The sequence below is a fragment of the Peromyscus eremicus genome, chromosome 22, assembly GCF_949786415.1.
Source record: "Peromyscus eremicus chromosome 22, PerEre_H2_v1, whole genome shotgun sequence".
Taxonomy (NCBI): Eukaryota; Metazoa; Chordata; class Mammalia; order Rodentia; family Cricetidae; genus Peromyscus; species Peromyscus eremicus.
This window is the reverse complement of record NC_081437.1, coordinates 22,854,019-22,873,953: the sequence shown is the minus strand read 5'-3', so window position 1 is coordinate 22,873,953 and position 19,935 is coordinate 22,854,019. Positions and strand designations below refer to the sequence as shown.

At 48.8% G+C, this 19,935-nt stretch overlaps 2 protein-coding genes across 7 annotated transcripts; one reads left to right on the top strand and one right to left on the bottom strand.

Annotated features, from left to right (window-relative positions):
* Positions 1 to 7,508: 7,508 nt before the first annotated feature.
* Eif2b4 (eukaryotic translation initiation factor 2B subunit delta) lies at positions 7,509 to 14,199 on the bottom strand. Of its 6 annotated transcripts, none has more exons than XM_059248709.1 (13): positions 14,075 to 14,199; positions 13,647 to 13,690; positions 13,208 to 13,343; positions 12,725 to 12,934; positions 12,241 to 12,323; positions 11,971 to 12,062; positions 11,447 to 11,561; positions 11,178 to 11,254; positions 10,944 to 11,046; positions 9,908 to 10,035; positions 9,601 to 9,778; positions 7,866 to 8,046; positions 7,509 to 7,752 (listed from the first exon to the last, which is right to left on the bottom strand). In XM_059248709.1, exons 1-13 carry the CDS (start codon positions 14,103 to 14,105, stop codon positions 7,553 to 7,555), a joined length of 1,578 nt encoding a protein of 525 aa, XP_059104692.1. In that variant the 5' UTR covers positions 14,106 to 14,199; the 3' UTR covers positions 7,509 to 7,552. The 6 variants fall into 6 exon arrangements, with proteins under 6 accessions (XP_059104692.1, XP_059104693.1, XP_059104694.1 ...); XM_059248710.1 differs by having other exon boundaries at positions 12,725 to 12,931; positions 14,075 to 14,198; XM_059248711.1 differs by lacking the exon at positions 14,075 to 14,199 and having other exon boundaries at positions 13,647 to 13,824.
* Positions 14,200 to 14,213: 14 nt separating this feature from the next.
* Snx17 (sorting nexin 17) lies at positions 14,214 to 19,908 on the top strand. Its single transcript, XM_059248717.1, has 15 exons — positions 14,214 to 14,557; positions 14,991 to 15,065; positions 15,968 to 16,085; positions 16,571 to 16,635; positions 16,872 to 16,982; positions 17,078 to 17,168; positions 17,305 to 17,392; positions 17,633 to 17,702; positions 17,992 to 18,084; positions 18,169 to 18,372; positions 18,632 to 18,757; positions 18,885 to 18,962; positions 19,110 to 19,184; positions 19,276 to 19,317; positions 19,398 to 19,908. The coding sequence occupies exons 1-15, from the start codon at positions 14,285 to 14,287 to the stop codon at positions 19,503 to 19,505; spliced, it is 1,617 nt and encodes a 538-aa protein (XP_059104700.1). The 5' UTR covers positions 14,214 to 14,284; the 3' UTR covers positions 19,506 to 19,908.
* Positions 19,909 to 19,935: the final 27 nt, after the last annotated feature.

Here is a 19,935-nt window from a genome sequence, read left to right as displayed (position 1 = left end):
TATATTTTACAGGGCTGCCCATACCCAGGAGGAGGGTGAATAAAAAATGGACAGGAAAGGGTAGAACAAGCCAGCCTTTCCTTTTCCAAATAGTCTTGTCCATTAATTCCGTTGGTTAAACATTTAGGGAAAGTGTAGAAGTCGGGCATAAAGGTGCACACTCAAAATCCCAGTATTTGGGAAGTGGAAGTAAGAGGATCAGCAGTTCAAGGTCAACCCGGACTACTTGGAAGTTGGAAGCAGCCTGGACTATATGAGACGTCTGAGAAAAAAATGAGAAACAAATAAGGGGAAAGCGGGGTGTGTCGCTCCCTCCAGTAGTCCTTAAGTACTCAAGGCTGAAGCAGGAAGATCTCTTGAGTCCAGGACTTAAGGCCCTACTTGGGTAACCCAGACTCTTTAAAAAAGAAAAAAAGTATGAGATTTAGTCAAAACCTATGGGAGGAAAGGAAGGGGAAAACCAGTTCTCTTATGTCATATCCCTTATGTCCAAAGACAGCATTTTGAATGGATGCCTTCCTCCTAGGTATTGGCTCCTCAACATTGTATAGGGAGTCACAGATTTACTTCTGTAATGAACAAAATATCTTAAAGTCTTCCTGTCCCTGATTAAGTTCCCTTTGATTTTTATCATAAAATTAATGGCTTTATTTTTGAAAAAGATTCCCTGTAGCCCAAAGTTCAAGATAGAACGTGTAGTTGGTTGTTTGGGTTTTTTTGGTGCCTACCACCTAGCTCCCAAATAAGTCACACACGGAGGCCTAGTCTTTCTTATGAATGCCTGGCCTTAGCTTGGCTTGTTGCTAGCCAGCTTTTCTTTTAAGTTATCCTATTTACCTTTTGCTCCTGGGCTTTTACCTTTCTCTTCTGTATATCTTTTTTTTTTTTTTTTTTTTTTTTTTTTTTTTTTTTTTTTGGTTTTTCGAGACAGGGTTTCTCCGTGTAGCTTTGCGCCTTTCCTGGAACTCACTTTGGAGACCAGGCTGGCCTCGAACTCACAGAGATCCGCCTGCCTCTGCCTCCTGAGTGCTGGGATTAAAGGCGTGTGCCACCACCGCCCGGCTCTTCTGTATATCTTACTTTCAACCTTACTCCATGGGTGGCTGGCCCCTGATTTCCTCCTCTCCTTGTTTTCTTGCTCCTTCTTCTCCTCCCAGATTTCTCCCCTTATTTATTCTCTCAACCTGCCAGTCCTGCCTATCCTTTCTCCTGCCTTGCTATTAGCCATTCAGCTCTTTTTTTAGACCAGTCAGGTGTTTTAGGCAGGCAAAGTAACACAGCTTCACAGAGTGAAACAAATGCAGCATAAAAGAATGCAGCACACCTTTGCATCATTAAAACGAATGCTCCACAGCATAAACAAATGTAATAGATCTTGAAATAATATTCCAAAACACAAAGGACATCAAGGGAAGACTATTTTCAAACTTCACTAACCCCGTGGGCAATTAATTCATTTCTCAATGTTGATACAATACATTTGATGTATTTATGCTCAAATTCCTTTCTTTCTCAATCAATCCCTTGCCCTAGGAGCTAATCACTGACCTACTTCAGCCTCCTAAGTGCTCTCATTACAAGCACAAACCTCCATGCCCAGTTTGTCTTTTGTTTGTTTGTTTGTTTGTTTGTTTGTTTTTCGAGATAGGGTTTCTCTGTGTAGCTTTGCGCCTTTCCTGGAACTCACTCGGTAGCCCAGGCTGGCCTCAAACTCACAGAGATCCGCCTGGCTCTGCCTCCCGAGTGCTGGGATTAAAAGCGTGCGCCACCACTGCCCGGCCCTCCTCTCTGATTTCTTAACAGTTACCTTTCTAGGCATGAGGCTGACCCTGTTGATTTGCTTAAATTTAATGACTGAGTGGTACATTCGATCTAAAAAGCCCACAAGCTCATAATGACCTAAAAATAAGAAGACACCACCAAGTATCGTAGTCCAAAGCCTGGAGTCCTAGCACTGAGAAGGCCAAGATAGGTTTAAGGATAGCCTGGGTTATGTGACAAGACCCTGTGTGAAAAACCAAGATGAGAAAGCACAAGGGAACAGCCTTTCCAGTGTGAGTTTAGACAAAGAAACTGCTGTGAGGTTCTTACTCCCAACCCCTCTCTGTTTTGAGTATGCTCTGGCTCTCTTCCTATGTAGTAGTCTATGCTGTCCACAACTTCATGACCTCAGCCTTCCCTGGGCTGGATTACAGGCCGCGCCATCACACCCTTTAAAACGATTGTCATTACTAAATAATAAATATGGAAGGAGTGAGAGTTAGAAAAGTACTTTTATATTCCAGCGAAATTCACACAACCATTAATTGGATAAAACCACTAAATGAAAGGTTCAAGGGAACCTTAAAAATGTCAGGCCACACTCACCACTAAAAAGGAACTTACAGGTCGTTGTTTGCTTCCTGATAGAAAGCAATGTGAAGCACCCCGACCCATTTAGGTATTGCTGCCAAAAGGGTGAATAGGGAATTGCAGGGCTTCGAGAAATGGGTGAAGTGACACTACTTTAAAAAAAAAGAGGTCATTCTGAAAGAAACATTTTTTTTTTCCAATATGCCTGTCCTGGATCTCGCTCTGTAGCCCAGGCTAGCCTCAAACTCACAGAGGTCCACCTGGCTCTGCCTCCCGAGTGCTGGTACTAAAGGCTTTCGCTACCAACCCCTGGCTGAACTTCTGTATTTTTAAGAGACACCTTGAAATCTGCAAGAATGAAAATGATTAATGTCTGGGATTTGCCGCACAGTAACTTCAGCAAGGGAAAAAGTAAGAAGGGCTGGAGAGATTCATCTGACTGCCACCCTTGTGTGCTCCCCCCCAATTAAACGTAATAAAATCAAAAGTGTGGCATATTTCAGCACTTGGGAAGTGGCAGTGGGAGGAGCCGAAGTTCAAGGCCAGCACCAGCTACACAGTTCAAGGCTGTGAGCCCTTGTGTTGAAGGATACAAAAAGTGGCAAGTTTTGATAACTGTTACATCTAATGATGAGTATTCTCACATGGTTCACTCTTCCTTTGTTTATCTGGAAATTAAAACAACAACAAAAAAACAATTGGGCAATGGTGGCACACACACTATTAGTCCCACAACTCTGGGAGGCAGAGGCAGGTGGATCTCTGTGAGTTTGAGGCCAGCCTGGTCTACATAGTGAATTCCAGGACAGCCAGAGCTACATAGTGAGACCCTTGTCTCAAAAACAAACAAACAAACAAACACCTTTACAGACAACATAGATGATTTCCATTCCAAAGCTTATGGTAGCTTGACTCTCAATCAAGACTTATTTATTTATTATATATACAGTATTCTGCCTGCATGTATGCCTGCACGCCAGAAGAGGGCACCAGATCCCATTATAGATGGTTGTGAGCCACCATGTGGTTGCTGGGAACTGAACTCCAGACCTCTGGAAGAGCAGTCAGTACTCAACCTCTGAGCCATCTCTCCAGCCCAAGAACCATTTTTTCACATTAAGCTATTTCCTCTGCTGATCTGCCTCCTGATTCTTTTACTGAGTCCTTTTCCAAGGACTCCATCAGGTGTTACCCAGTGAAGACAACCACGCTAGCTAGACCCAGTCACATCATCCAAGGATCCTGTTTGTGTTGCCTTTAGCTCACAATGAAGATAGTTTGTGTATCTTTCTAAACTGCGCATTAACCCAAAGGCCATAAAGACAGAGCAGGCATTGTGGGTCATGCCTGCCAGTCCCCAGCACTTGGGAGGCATAAGTCAACACTTTTTGTTGTGGAATATTAAGACGTGTTACATTTGTTTATGTTATGGAACATTTGTTTAATCATGTGAAGATGTTTAATGCTGCAAAGATGTGTTTCATTCTTTTATGCTGCATTTGTGTAACTCTGTGAAGCTGTGTTACTTTGCCTGTCAAAACACCTGATTGGTTAATAAAGAGCTGAGTGGCCAATAGTGAGGTAAGAGAAAGGATAGGCGGGGCTGGCATGCAGAGAGAATAAAACAGGAAGAGAAATCTGGGAGGAGGAGGAGGACAAAGGAGGAAGAGAACAAGGAGAGGAGGACGCCAGGGGCCAGTCGCCCAGTCACACAGCCACACAGCCACACAGCCAGACATGGAATGAGAAGGAAAGAAAAGAAATACAGAAATAGAGAAAGGAGGGGCTGGAGAGATGGCGCAGCAGTTAAGAACACTGGCTGCTCTTCCAGAGGACCTGGGTTCAATTCTCAGCACCCACATAGCAGCTCACAACTGTCTGTAACTCCAAGATCTGACACCCTCACACAGACATACATGCAGGCAAAACACCAATGCACATAAAAATAAGTACATTTAAAAAAGAAAAAGAAAAATTGAGAAAGGTAAAAGTGTTAAGAAATGACGAGCAGGAGGCCTTGGCAGGTTGGGCCAAAGTGCCCTGGTGGGTGAGGGAGACAGGCCATGCAGTCGAGTTGGCAGGCTGAGACATGGAGCTGTGGAAAGTTACACCTTTCAAATACATGTCCAAGTGGAAAGTTTATTATTAAGGGGGGGGGGATAGTTTGAAGGGGAAGGAGTTTTTTCTTAAAGGGAACTTTACATAAGATGACCTCAGGACCTTGAGCGGGGTCCCCAAGGGGCAGTTCAGAATACTACAAAAAGCCCAGAAGCGAAAGGTAGACGGGATAATTTAAGAAAAGCTGGCTAGAAACAAGCCAAGCTAAAGCCAGGCATTTATAAGTAATAATAAGACTCCATGTGTATTTATTTGGGAGCTTGGTGGCAAGCCCCCCAGAAAACCAAAAGAGTAAAAATCAACCAACAATTTTTTAAAAAAAATTACTTCTATGTGTATGTATGTATACTTGAGTGAGTTTGTTTTTCCCACATGTGTGCAGGTGCCTGTGGGGGTCCAAGGGCATCAGATCCCCTGAGACTGGAAGTAGATAGTTGTGAGCCGCCATTCCCAGCATCATGGCCAACAACGATTCAAAAGAAAACAAAAACCCCCAGTAGGCTAGGAACATGGCTGAGTCGGGAGAATGCTTGTCTGGCATTCATGAAGCTCTGGGACAGTCCACAGTACCTCATAAACTGGTGTTTGTACACATCTGTAACCCCAGTCCTTGGGAAGGTGAAGCCAGGGGGACTATGTAGCCCAGGCTGGCCTCAGACTCACAGAGCTCTACCTCTGTTTCCTGATTGAAGGGATTAAAGGTGTCACTTCAGAATCAAGGTCATCCTTGTCCACAGCCCTAGGTTACATAAAACCCTGCCTAAAAAGCCAAAATCTTAAAAGGATTTGAGTTCAGACTGCTCCATGATGAACTCTGTGTTTTGTTTTTTTTTTGTTTGTTTGTTTGTTTTTTGAGACAGGGTTTCTGTGTGACAGTCCTGGTTGTCCTGGAACTTGGATTTGTCCACCAGGGTGGCCTCGAACTCACTGAGATCTGCCTGCTTCTGCCTCTCAAGTGCTGGGATTAAAGGCATGCACCACCACCATCTGGCTGAACTGTGTTATCTTTTTTTTTTTTTTTTAAAGATTTATTTATTTATTATGTATACAGTGTTCTGTCTGCACGTATCTCTGGAGGCCAGAAGAGGGAACCAGATCTCATTACAGATGGTTGTGAGCCACCATGTGGTTGCTGGGAATTGAACTCGGGACCTTTGGAAGAGCAAGCAGTGCTCTTAACCTCTGAGCCACCTCTCCAGCCCCGAACTGTGTTATCTTAAGTAAATGACTTCATGTCTCAGCTGTGTCACCTTGGCTAAGTAACTTAACCCCTCTATGACTCCATTTCCTCATCTATAAGGTTCATAAAGATGTATTAACCTTTTGTTTTGTTTTGTTTTTAGAGACAGGGTTTCTCTGCATAGCCTTGGCTGTCCTGGAACTTACTCTGTAGACCAGACTGGCCTTGAACTCATAGAGATCAGCCTGCCTCTGCCTCTCCAGTGCTAGGTAAATGTATAGCCCAGGCTGGCCTTGAACTCATGATTCTAGCTCCACCTCCTGCAGCAAATCCTACCAGCGGTCACCACCACAACTGGCCTATTAACAGTATAAAGGGCTGATCTGTTTCTGACAGATAGAAAGTACTCAAAATATGCCAATTTAGAGCTGGGAGTGTTGGTCACACCTTTAATCCCAGCACTTGGGAGGCAAAGACCAGTGGATCTCTGTGAATTCCAGGCTAGCCTGGTCTACATAGTGTGTTCCAGGAGAGCCAGGGCTAAGTACATAGGAAGACCCTGTCTCAAAACTTAAATAGGGGCTGGAGAGATGGCTCAGAGGTTAAGAGCACTGACTGTTCTTCCAGAGGTACTGAGTTCAATTCCCAGCAACCACATGATGGCTCACAACCATTTGTAATGAGATCTGGTGCCCTCTTCTGGCCTGCAGACAGAATACTGTGTACATAATAAATAAATAAATCTTTAAAAAAAAAAAAAACCAAAACTTAAATAGATGAAAATAAATTGACCAGGCATGGTGGTGCACACCTTTAATCCATCACTCCAGAGTTAGAGGCAGGCAGATCTCTGTGAGTTCAAGGCCAGCCTGTTTTATGAATTGAGTTCAAGGACAGCCAGGGCTGTTACAGAGAGAACCCATTTCGAAAATCCAAATAAATAAATACTAAGTGCCAGCTTATTACTAAGGCTAGGACTTGTGCTGAGGATGGACCCGAGGCTTTGTTCAAGGAAAGCATGTGTTCTACGACTACATAGCTCTCTCTAGCCCTTGGCTTTTTGACTTGGTCTTTCTGCTTCTTCATCTGAGCAGTGGGGTTAGAGGCCTGGGCCCACCATATCTAGTTATGACATATTCATATCCCTCCTCATTCCTAGCTCAGGTACTACACAAAATTAGTGCTGACTCAAGACATGAATAGCTTTTTAATTGTTTAAAAAGTTTTTTTTTTAATTATTTAAAAAGTATATTTAGTTTTGAGACAGGGTTTCTCTACTATGTAGCCCTGGAACTTGCAGTGTAGACCAGGCTGGTCTCAAACTCAGAGATCTTCTTGTCTCTGCCTCCTGAATGCTGGGATTACAGGTGTGTGCCACCATGTCCAGCTATTATTTTATGTGTATGTTCATTGTGTCTGTGTGTATGTGCACCACATGCGTGCCTGGTGCCTGAGGTCAGAAGAGGGCAACGAATATTCTGGAATTAGAGTTATAGATGGGTGTGAGCCAACATATGGGTGTTGGGAATTGAACACAAGTGCCCTGGGAATTGGCCAATGAGCTACCTCTCCTGCCCCAGTAGTTGTTTCTGACACTAGCTCTCACTTGTAGCCCAGGCTGGCCTTTAATCTTACAGAGACTGGCTACCCTAGCTGGGATTAAAGGAGAGCTCTGGGAGTGCCACCACGCCTGGCCTATGAATATCTTTGATGCTTACACAAAACATCTTACCCCCAAGTCCTGGCCTGGAGCTAACCACCCAAGAAGGGTTTCCACAGTGGGGGATGAGGGGGTTGCCGAGTGTGGGTTCCTGACCGAGGAGGCAGAGATGCTCTAAGAGATACGAAGGCAGCAGAGTTGTGGGGTAGGGAGTAAGTTTTTATTGACCCTCTCGCTCCCTTTCACTGGTCACTGCTCTTGACTCGAAGGACAACAGGCACGGAGCTACAAGGGATCATGCCCAGTTCTGTGATCACCAGATCCACGAGTTCAGGGGGAGTCACATCATAGACCAGATTCAGCAACCTGAGTGACGTGTGGTCCTGCCAGTTAGCCAGGGCCACCTGCTCTCCCCGCTTACACTGCAGATCGTCGGGGTCATCTGCAATGACAAGTGGGCCCGGTGACATCCTTTTAGAAAAGAAGTCGTGGTTTCATTACCCTTCCCCGTCAAGTCTTCCCAGGTCCCCGAAGCCTCAGTTCTGCTCTGCTTACCCAGCTCGTTAGAGACAAAGGCATCAGTCTGCACACGTTCGCAGAACTTGTATGTTTCACAGCAGACCAGTACTGGAACATTATGTGCTCGAGCTACGAGGGCCAACTGTGCTGTTCCTACCCGTGACATCACAGATCCGTTGGCCAGGAGTGCATGGGCTCCCAACAGCACCTTAGAAACCTATTTGTTTAGACAATGTGGAAAGGGAAGAAAAAAAAAATGTCATGTTCTATCAGTAGATAACAAGGTCCCCTGCTTCTGTCCAGAACAGCAACACTCAGCAACACACCACGTTGACTGCTCTTAGAAAACACCTCGCCATCTTGTATCATCTCAGAACAGGGAAACTGCCCTGTTCCTTTTAGTGGCTGATACTTTAATATAATCTTCTTGTAATGACTAAACTGTGCTACTACATGTAGCAGTTGCTTTTCTTTCTTTCTTTCTTTCTTTTTTTTTTTTTTTTTTTTTACAGGGGAAGGGTTCCTGAAATAAATTCTGTTGGTTCCAAATACCTTTTTTTTTTTTTTTTAAGATTCATTTATTTATTACGTATACCGTGTTCTGCCTGCACATATCCCTGTAAGCCAGAAGAGGGCACCAGATCTCATTACACCTGGCTGTGAGCCACCATGTGGTTGCTGGGAATTGAATTCAGGACCTTTGGAAGAACAAGCAGTGCTCTTAACCTCTGAGCCATCTCTCCAGCCCCCTTGTTTTGTTTTTCGAGACAGGGTTTCTCTGTGTAGCTTTGCGCCTTTCCTGGAACTCACTTGGTATCCCAGGCTGGCCTCGAACTCACAGAGATCCGCCTGGCTCTGCCTCCCGAGTGCTGGGATTAAAGGCGTGCCCCACCACTGCCCGGCGTTTTTTTGTTTTTCCAGACATGGTTTCACCGTGTAGTTCTGGCTGTCCTGGAACTCGCTCTGTAGACTAGGCTGGACTGGAACACAGAACTGCCTGCCTCTGCCTCCTCAGTGCTGGGATTGCCAAGTTAATGGGAAACTAGTTGCTTTTTTTCTATCCAGGATAAAAGGGGAGGCAAAGGCAAGCAGATCTCTGTGAGTCCGGGCCAGCCAGGAATACATGAGACCCTTTCTCCCAAAAATAAAAATAAAAAAATAGGCTACACAGAGAAACCCTGCCTCAAAAAAATTTTTTTCTTAATAATATACTAATATATCATTATTATTATTATAAAGAATATAGTAACATATCATTATTATTAAAAAAAGGAAAGGGGGCTGGAGAGATGGCTCAGAGGTTAAGAGCACTGCTTGTTCTTCCAAAGGTCCTGAGTTCAATTCCCAGCAACCACATGGTGGCTCACAACCATCTGTAATGAGATCTGGTGCCCTCTTCTGGCCTGCAGGTGTACATGCAGACAGAACACTGTATACATAATAAATAAATAAATCTTAAAAAAAAAAAAAAAAAAAAAAAAGGAAAGGGCCATTGAGGTGACTCAGTGGGTGAAATCACCGCCAAGCTCGACAATCAGTTCCACCCTCAGGATGTAAACGTGGAAAGAAAGAACTGACTCTTCCAAAAGGCGTTCTCTGACTCCACATGGGAGCCAGGGCACACTGCCTTCAACTACCCCTCACACTGCTCACTCCCCTACACCTGCCACAGTGAATAAATAAATGTAACACAACCAACAGAATAGCAGGTAAGATTATACCTGTGTGACTAGACCCTTCCCCTTCCCCTTTTTCTTGTGAGCACCCTCACCTCTGGGAGCACATAGGAGGCTGCAGGAATCAGAAGGTAGGAGGTGGGGACCCCAGCACGGACCAGAGAACGGAGCATGTGCCTTCCCTCCAGTCGGGGCCGACTGTCCACCACCACCACCCGAAAGAGCCTGCCCTCGGCCCAAGCTTCCCGGAGAATCCGTGACACCAGAGAGGAGCTAGATATGGATGGAGAGGAGATGTTAGAAGAGAGACTAACTGCTGGCAGCCGGTTTGCAAAGGCAAGGGCAGACTTTTCTCCTGACCGTCCCCCTCCCCAGTTTTCTCAAGTCAGGTGTTGACCATACCATCCATACACCAGGATCACATCTCCATCACTGATCTTCTTAGAGGCAAATCGTGAGATTGCCTGAGCTGCGAGCACAATCTTCTCTTGCACATACCGATCAATGGCTTCTCTAAGTTCTGACTTGGCCTAAATGTTGAGAGAACATGGATAGAAGTCACACTCTGGTTGTCATGCTATATGTGCCAGGCAGGGTGGTGCACACCATTGATACCAGCACCCAGGAAGCAGGAGGATCTGAGTCTGAGCCAACTTGGTCTATCTAGCAAGCTCCAGGACAATCAAGACTACACAGTCTGTCTCAAAACAAAAATCATCAGCTGTGCTGGAGAGATGGCTCAGTGGTTAAGAGCACTGGCTACTCTTCCAGAGGTCCTGAGTTCAATTCCCAGCAACCACATGGGGCTCTCAACCATCTATAATGACATCTGATGCCCTCTTCTGGCGTACAGGCAAAATATGCAGACAGAACACTGAAAAATAAATGTTAAGAAAAAAAAAAAAAGGCCGAGCGGTGGTGGCGCACGCCTTTAATCTTAGCACTTGGGAAGCAGAGGCAGGCGGATCTCAGTGAGTTCGAGGCTAGCCTGGTCTACAGAGTGAGATCCAGGAAAGGTGTAAAGCTACACAGAGAAACCCTGTCTCGAAAAACCAAAAAAAAAAAAAAAAAAAATCAGCCAGGCAGCGGTGGCGCACGCCTTTAATCCTAGCACTCGGGAGGCAGAGCCAGGCGGATCTGGTCTACAGGATCTGGTCTACAGAGTGCAGGACAGGCACCACAACTACAAAGAGAAACCCTGTCTCGAAAATAAATAAATTAATAAAATAAAACCCAAAAAATCATGCCGTATGCTTGAATAAGTATATAACAATGGGCCTGGATAGGGCCCCAAATGCCAAGAGCACAAGTCACTTCCCCAAGCAGGGACTAGTGACGCCGGAGAGGCATGTCAACACATGTCTTCCGGGAGTTCAGAATGCGCTGCTTATCTTAACCACAGGCAGGTGCCTTTCCCATTCCCAGAATCCTTCATCACCTCCTCCTCCCGCTTGGAGCTGCTCATGCCGGTGATCTCCTTGTTGAGGAACTTGATGGCGTTGCACATGCTTGCCGACAGGGGCCGGCACTGGGTCAGGAAGCTGCAACAACAATACCTCGTGTTGATGCAACGCCTCGTTCGGACTTAAAGAGAGAGCAGCAGGAGGAAAAGAGTGAAGGGCCTAGGAAAGGACCGAGTAAGGTGCAAAGGGACCTGCAGGGCCGTGCTCACCTGATGTAGGGTTTTAGTTTATTTACAAGATCCCTGGAGAGTTCCTCATTGGGAGGTGTTGTGTAATCCTGAATCACCTATGGAATACACAATCAGATCAGCAAAACGCTCCCTAGATAAGGTCTCTGAAATGGGACAGAGGCAAGCTTCATTAGCGAAGTGTTTGGAGTGGGAGAGTCATTCCTCCCTCGTCCCAGAGGCCTCTGCGGGGAGGCATGCTGGGATAGTCTTGCGGAATGGGGTAGAGTCGCAGAGAATACAGGACATACCTGCTGCAAGGCACGGAGCAGTGCGATACACCGGGCATTGGAGCCACTGATGAGGCCCTGGGAATACTGCAGACCGAGTCGTACCATGGCTGGGTGGATCACAGAGGATGGGACGCTGATGGGATTGTGGTGTCATTACTTTTTAAGGGAACTTGAGTACCTCTTGCCCCGTGCCCCTGATAAAAAGGAACCTCTTGGGCTGGAGAGATGGCTCAGAGGTTAAGAGCACTGACTGCTCTTCCAGAGGTCCTGAGTTCAATTCCCAGCAACCACATGGTGGCTCACAACCATCTGTAATAAGATCTGGCACCCTCTTCTGTATACATAATAAATAAATAAATCTTTAAAAAAAAAAGGAACTTCTTTCACTAGTACAGACCTTCCCCCGCCCCATCCTGCAGTTTTGCCTTTAGTTTACTCCCCTCCCACCCGCCACATCTCATCTGAAATTTCCAGCCACTTTTAACACTGAGTTCCTCACTCTCCAAGACTTAGAAGTTAGAACAATTTCCCCAAGATCCTACCTCATGTACTGGGTCAAGGAGTTTTGTCTGCTGTACTGGGGTAGGTGGGAGAAGAGACTGACTTTGGATCCATAATCCTTTCGTGTAGGAACCTTAACAAAGCAAAGGAATGTGATCAATAATTCAGAGTTCAAAACTTACGGAAAGTTTTGAACGGGACAAAGCTGGAAAGAAAGCAAACTAACTCACTTCTTTGACCCCACTAGTCAGTGGGGTTCTAGACCTTTCTTGGCCCAGGGCAATTCTCCGAGTACCAAACCCACTTCCTACCTGTTGTCGCTCTGGTTTTCTAATAAGCCTCCTCAGAAGTGTGGGGTCATCGACCTGGGTGTGCTCAGGGAGACGCTTCACTCCTGAAAGTTAATGAGATGTTTTCAAGACGCTCTATGTCTCGACATGTGTTTTTAGTGCATTATGGGGACAGCAGGAAATTAGGAAGTTGGGAAGATGGAGCAGTGGGAGTCCACAGGAAAATTTTAAACTCTTGTCTACCAAGGTTAAGAATGGGAGCCAGGCGGTGGTGGCGCACGCCTTTAATCCCAGCACTTGGGAGACAGAGCCAGGCAAATCTCTATGAATTCGAGGCCAGCCTGGTCTACAGAGCAAGATCCAGGACAGGCACCAAAACTACACAGAGAAACCTTGTCTTGAAAAACAAAACAAAACAAAACAAAAACAAAACAAAAAAAGAATGGGAAGCCATGTGGGTACAAGAATTTGGAGCAAGTGAAGTTTTAACACGAAGAGAAGATACCTGCGGTGGCTTCTCCAGCTGTGCTGGGGCAGGCCTGAGGAGGCGGTCCTCCTTGTTCCCCCTTTTTCGCCTGTTTCAGGGCCCGCTCTGCCTCCTGCTTGGCTCTCCTTTCGGCGCGAAGTTCGGCCTTGCTCCGGCCAGCTGGAACTTTCTCCCCGGCAGGACCTCCCAACTGACTACCAGGTCCTGGGAGTTCTCTGGTTGGGTCTACTAAAGACAGAGGGAAGAAGTGCCCAGGCCCGAGGAGGGTGATCTCTCTGTTCCAACCAAAGTTTCCCTTTTAGTTTATCTAAACTATTTTTTGTCTCTATGTATCAGTTGGCTGGCCTGGAATTCACTGTGTAGACCAGGCTGGCCCGGTTTGCCTCTGCCTCTGTCTCCCAAGTAACCTCTTCTGTACTTGTTCAAATCAACTTTATTCTGTCTTCCCCACGAAAGCCCTCAACCAGCGTCCTACTCCAGTCCTTTAAAACCTCCGCGCACCTTGACACTGAGCTGCAGATACAGAAGAGCCAACGTCTTGGTCTGCCCCCCTTTCCTCCTTCCGTTTCTTCTTCTGCTGTTTCTTTTCTTTCCGGAGCTGAAGCTTTTCTTCTTGGGTCATCTCCCGCCCCGCTGCCTGGGACACAGACACCGTAACTGCTCTTCCCCAGGCAATTCGAAAGGCGTATCAACACTACTGGATGCGTACTAGGTTCCCGCGGGGTTAAGTCCCTGATCCTCTCTGACTTCTGTTACAAGTCTACATCTCATAAGGAGAGAAACTTCTTCGAGAGCCATAGTCACATACTGTTAAGCTCTGTAAAAATCCCGGCTCTACTGAGAAACGAACTGAAAGGGGATGGGAGATGGGGCCGAATGAAGGTGACACAACTTTCTGCGCAGCGCTTGACAGGCGACTTGAGAGGTCTCCCTCACTTACCCCTGGCCGAGGAGAAAGTTCTGCCTTCATCTCGGATCTCGACTCTGCATCAGAAAACAGGGCACAGAGTGAACCAGAGAGGCTCCGGGAGGGCTTGGGGAGACTCGTCCGCGCAGCAGGCTGCTGGGTTGGCATGACCACAGCTCGGCGACCGGGCGCGAGGCGCTCCGGGATCCGCGTGGGGACGCACTGCGCGGCAGGATCAAAGGACAGGCGGAGGCGGGGGGGGGGGGGGGGAGGAAAAGGGTCAGTCACCCTTCTGGGAACAGCCCGGCAAGCAGCACCGAGCTGCGCCCTAGATCGTGGAAACCAGAGCCCGGCGACGCGCAGAAACCGGGAGGCAAGGCCCAGAGGCGCTCGGGGCTCCGCACCAGCGACCGAAGCTCATCTGCTCCTCTACCAGTTGGTGCATCCAGCCTTTCACTCACCTTCGCGAACGGCCACCGCCACCGCAGCCATGACTGTCGGTCCTAGGCTCCTCCCGCCGAGGTCACTCAGACTGCAGCGCCACCTGGGCTGTAGGGTTCCCCTGCCGCCTCCCGCGGAGTTAGCCCCCAGCGGACTACAACTTCCGGCGTGCACCGGGGCCCGCCCCGGACTACGGATCGTGGTGAGGACCACGGGACCTTGGGTTGCCAATGAGGAGAGTCTCTGGCCCTCGACTACAGCTCCCGGCATGCCGAGGTGGCTGCTCGCCGAGCCGACGTCCTACAGCCTTCCCACCTCGGAGTCCGGGCCCCCCCCCCCCAAAATGGCGAGCTGGGCTGCGGAGACGCGCTGAGTGGCGGAGTCGAGCGAACAGAGCCGCTACGGCCCTGGTAGTGCCGGAGCTCTGCCTTAGGGGGAACATGCACTTTTCCATTCCTGAAACCGAGTCCCGCAGCGGGGACAGCGGCGGCTCCGCCTACGTGGTGAGGAGCTGATAGAGCTGGGCCGGGGCGGGGATAACGGGCCGGAGCCCTCGGAGCGGCCTCCAGCCCTTCGAACCTCCCTGGAAGCCGTCTCCTGTCTCAGCTTCGTACAGAAGTCATCCCGAGCTCCAATAGGTTCTTCGGGCGATGGCTGCCCCCGGCCAGGCCGCGACCGGTGGTGGACGTGACTGTCATCTCCGGGAGGGAGACTGCCGCACAAGCGTCCGAGTTTTCCCCTGAACTGGGCCTTCTGCTTGGAACTTGGCCCTGGGGGGCGTGTGCGGGCGGGGGGGGGGGGGACAGGCGAAATCCCGGGAAGTCTCGGCACGTTCCACGGACGGATCTGTCTAGCAACTTCCGGCCAGGTTTCTTGGGGGGCAAGAGGTGGTTCGGACTTGGACCCTGAGATGTTTGCCTGCTTTTGTGTCCTCAGGCCTATAACATTCACGTGAATGGAGTCCTGCACTGTCGGGTGCGCTACAGCCAGCTCCTGGGGCTGCACGAGCAGGTGGGAGGAAAGCCCCTCTCCAGATGCAGCTTCACCCCCCACCCCCCCATACCCATGGACATTAATCCCCTTTCATTGCGTTCCCCTTTAATCACTGCCACAGTGGAAGGTGTGCCTTGTTATCGTGACGTTTCGGGATCTCCCCCAGCAGCTTGTCTCTCACAGTACCTGCTCCTCCCTATAATCACGTCCACCTTCCCTTCTTTCCTGAGCTAACTGCTTTTTCATCCTTTGCCCCTGCATGGAAAAACGCTAACCCACAAGCACATTCCTTCCGTCACCTAAGCTACAACCTAGAAATTCGTTTCCCTCCTTCATACAAACGATTCACTGATTTCCTCGTTTGTTCTTGGCTCCTTTCGGTGTAGAACTGCTCCAGTAGTCACATATCTGTGATACAGTGTTTCCCTTCCTCACCAGATGGTGAGCTCTGTATTTAACTTTGTAGAGAGCCCTGATTCTACTGACAACTAGTTGTCGATCCTGAGCAAGTTACCTCATTTCTACAGGTCTCAGTTTCTCCAAATGAAAAATAGATTGTTTAATCAGCAAAGTCCCTTCAACACACTGTCTAAGCATATTGTGACTTTTTTTGTGCATATGAGTGTTCCCTATAAATGTTCTCTACTTCCTGTGAGGGTTCAGTGAACAGTCTTGCTAGATAAATCAAAGGGCTCCTGAACCCTATGAAAACCCACCCTACAATGTGAAGGTGTTTATGCACATTAATACATAAAATTTATACTCAAGATCCATGAGATCCTGACTCTGCCCAAGTCATCTTTTTCTCAGATGACCACTTAGAGTAGTTAAGGGAACCCAGGAGGATGTGGTGAGTCTCAATTGCCACCTCTCAGTGTCTGTGTTTACGGGAAGAATTTTCTCTCTCTCTCTCCACGTAGCTTCGGAAGGAGTATGGGGCCAACGTGCTTCCTGCATTCCCCCCAAAGAAGCTTTTTTCTCTGACGCCTGCAGAGGTAGAACAGAGGCGAGAGCAGTTAGAGAAATACATGCAAGCTGGTGAGTGGATGGATGAACTCGAGGCTGTTTTGAGGACCCCCGGGGACAGAGAAAGTCAGATGACTCTGTCATATGCCCCGTAATAACAGCGTTTGGAAGCCTTCTGTCTAATGTTACCTAATTAGCAGAGTGAATAGCCAGCACGGATTTGAAACTCCAGACTAGTAAAGCAACCTGGAAATACTAGGGTAACACTAGTTGTAAGAGTACTTTAGATTGGCGGGGAGAACTCTGTATCTGACATGCTTTAGCTTAACATCATGGTTATTTCCCTAGTTCTGTAGACTGGACTCAACTTAGATGGCAGCCAAGGGTGGGGCAGGTGCAGAATTTGTGCAAACAGTGTGTGAGGTGAGGCCAGCTGGGGGCTGTGGCAGGCCATCATCAGCCCAGGAAATGGGGTTGGGGGACCCGCGAAGAGGAGGACTCGGGAAGCCAAGAGTGAGTCCCCAAGTTACTTGAATATCATTCTCTTGATCCCACAGTTCGGCAAGACCCATTGCTTGGGAGTAGTGAGACCTTTAATAGTTTTCTACGTCGGGCCCAACAGGTAACCCATATTTAAGAGAAAGACCTGATGGGGGACCGTGTCATTTTAATTACACAGTTATTACCTGGCATGTTTTTTTAATGGAACAAAGCTTCTGTTGCACCACTGAAGTTAAGGGAAGCCCAGCCTGAACTTCAGAATGATACCAGAGGGGGTTAGGAAGTTATGGTGCATCTGAGCTGGACCCTAGACCTACATAACAGGGTGGTGCCTCCCGTCCTTATTTGTCCATACAGGAGACGCAGCAAGTCCCCACAGAGGAGGTTTCCTTGGAAGTGCTGCTCAGCAATGGACAGAAAGTTCTGGTCAATGTGCTGACTTCCGATCAGACCGAAGATGTCCTGGAGGTGAGGTGCATGTTGGGCACAGCCCCTCTGCCCAGTGGACACTAAGTCCTGCACTAGAACTAGCTGGTTGGATAAGCTGTACTTCCTGTTCCCAGGCTGTGGCTGCAAAGCTGGATCTTCCAGATGACTTGATCGGGTATTTTAGTCTCTTCCTTGTTCGAGAAAAAGAGGATGGAGCCTTTTCTTGTGAGTGCCTCTGGCCTTTACTGCTTCCGCCAATGAGTTCCGTCTGCCTCTTGCTAGACGGGACATTTCCTGCAAGCACTTCCATTGGTTTCCCTTCCTCTTTAGTCTGACCACACTTTTCTTCTTTCGTCCATAGTTGTACGGAAACTGCAGGAGTTTGAGCTGCCTTACGTATCTGTCACTAGTCTTCGGAGTCACGAGTATAAGATTGTGCTCAGAAAGAGGTCAGGGCTGGGCCTAAGTGGGAGAGGGCCTGGGTTGGATTGCTGGGCCACACACTGAGGTAGCTTCATCTGGCCAAGGGAGGAATGCTGGATGTTTTCCCCACAGCTCCCACCCTTCTGCCGTTAATCCACTATTGATTAGCCCATAGTTGGAATTGCTTCTGCTTGTCCATTTTCCATCCTACCTTTGCCTTAGCCCAGGTTAGCCCCATTACTCATTTCTGTCCCTTGGCCTCACAGTTATTGGGACTCTGCCTATGATGACGATGTCATGGAGAACCGGGTTGGCCTGAACCTGCTTTATGCTCAGGTGAGCTTGGAGCTGCCTCTGAACCCTTGCCCTGAAATGACTGTGATACTCCACTTAACCAAGAAAACTCCTTCCATGTCTCTGGTTCCCAGTTCATGGGGAGGTTTCTAGAATAATACTCTCTATCAGAGCTCCTGGCACAACTTGGCCTCGCTAATCTGATGAGGTCAAGGTCTCACTGCAGAGGGCCCTCCCAGTGTGGTCAGGCTGACAGAGCTCACTGTGGTCACATCGTTGAACTGATGACTGGGAGCCCCGACCTCCCATTCACTGTCTCCGCTGTATGTAGACCCTGTCAGATATCGAGCATGGCTGGATCCTGGTCACCAAAGAGCAGCACCGGCAGCTCAAGTCTCTGCAAGAGAAAGTCTCCAAGAAGGAGGTGAGCTTTTGGCCTTGTCTCCCTGCAAGGGTGAGTCTGAGCTCCCCGCTCTGTAACTGACCACACTTGGTGACCATTTTTCAGTTCTTGCGGCTGGCCCAAACTCTGCGGCACTATGGCTACCTGCGCTTTGATGCCTGCGTGGCTGACTTTCCGGAGAAGGACTGCCCCGTGGTGGTCAGCGCAGGCAACAGTGAGCTCAGTCTCCAGCTGCGGCTGCCTGGCCAGCAGCTCCGTGAAGGCTCTTTCCGGGTCACCCGCATGCGATGCTGGCGGGTCACCTCCTCTGTGAGTTGTTCTCTAGTCTTTTGAGACAACTTCTAGTCATGTTCCTATTACTGACCTGGAACTATGTAGCTAAGGTATCCATGATCCTCCTGCCTCAGCTTTCCAAGGGCTTGGATGAGTACACGTGGCTTTCTTCTGTGAGTTGGGATGAGAGGGGGAGACATTCTGAGATGGGACCTGGCAAGCCTTGAGATTCCAGGCTGCAGAGATCCACAACTTGGCCAAAATGAACTCAGCTTGAGCCCTGTTCCTCTTTCAGGTGCCGCTTCCCAGTGGAGGCACGAGCAGTCCAAGCCGGGGCCGGGGTGAGGTGCGCCTGGAACTGGCTTTTGAATACCTCATGAGCAAGGACCGTCTACAGTGGGTCACCATCACCAGCCCACAGGTGTGAACCCGTAGGTCCCCAGGTCTAGGCTGCCAGGACTCCATGTGAGTGGGAGTCCTTGTGTCAGGAGATCTGGCTAGGGATGAGGTCTCCAATCAGACTGAGCGAGCTCTCTTCTTCCCCTCAGGCTATTATGATGAGCATCTGCTTACAGTCCATGGTGGATGAGTTGATGGTGAAGAAGTCTGGGGGCAGTATCAGGAAGGTAAACGGCACCAGAGACCAGGCAGCTGCATGGTTTTCTGCTCTCCTGTTGTGTTCAGGGAGTAAGGTTTCTCTCGGGAGGGAGGGAAGTGGCTGGGCTCTGAGGAGAGCGTTCCAGCCTTTATCAGCACTTTGGGTCTGTCCTCAGATGCTGCGGCGGCGAGTCGGGGGTACCCTGAGACGTTCAGACAGCCAGCAAGCAGTGAAGTCCCCACCATTGCTCGTAAGTGCATGTCAGGCAGCGCCTTGGCTCCCAGCCCTGCCTTGCCTTCCCTCCGCTCCTAAATCTAACTGCTCTACCTCCTTTTTCCCAGGAGTCACCAGATGCCAGCCGGGAGTCCATGGTCAAACTCTCCGTGAGTTCCGGGTTGTGAGGTTTGACTGCAGGGGGCTCACAGGATGCCGCTCTCTGACCCCCCTCCCACCTCTGTTACAGAGTAAGCTGAGTGCTGTGAGCTTGCGAGGAATCGGCAGTCCCAGCACGGACGCCAGTGCCGTCCACGGCAATTTCGCCTTCGAGGGCATTGGAGATGAGGATCTGTAATGTCAGCTGCCTGGATGTCTGCCCTCTGCCCCAGAGGAGATGTACACAGACTCGCCCTGTGCCTATGCTCCCAAGTTAAGGGGAGTCTTTTCCTAGTCCCTTCCCACTTCTCCTTTTTTTTTGTCCTCTTGGCCAGGGGCCTCCTAACCTACCTTCCCCTTCCTGGGCTGGCTACACAAAAGATCACTGTCTCTTTCTCAAGAGCTGGTCCTTGATGCCAAATTAGCATTTAGTATTTTGCACAAAGTCCAAGGGACCATGGCTACCTGCCTTGGGGAGGAACTGTTGCTCCCCATGGGCTGCTTCTGGCCTCTTAGGGCCAGGTCATGGGCAAAGGGTGGGCAGAGGTCTGTGGATGGTCTGACCAGCTCCCCATCATTAAACTCGGCCTGACTGCTGCCTACCTCTGGTTCCCTCTCACTGCCCCTAT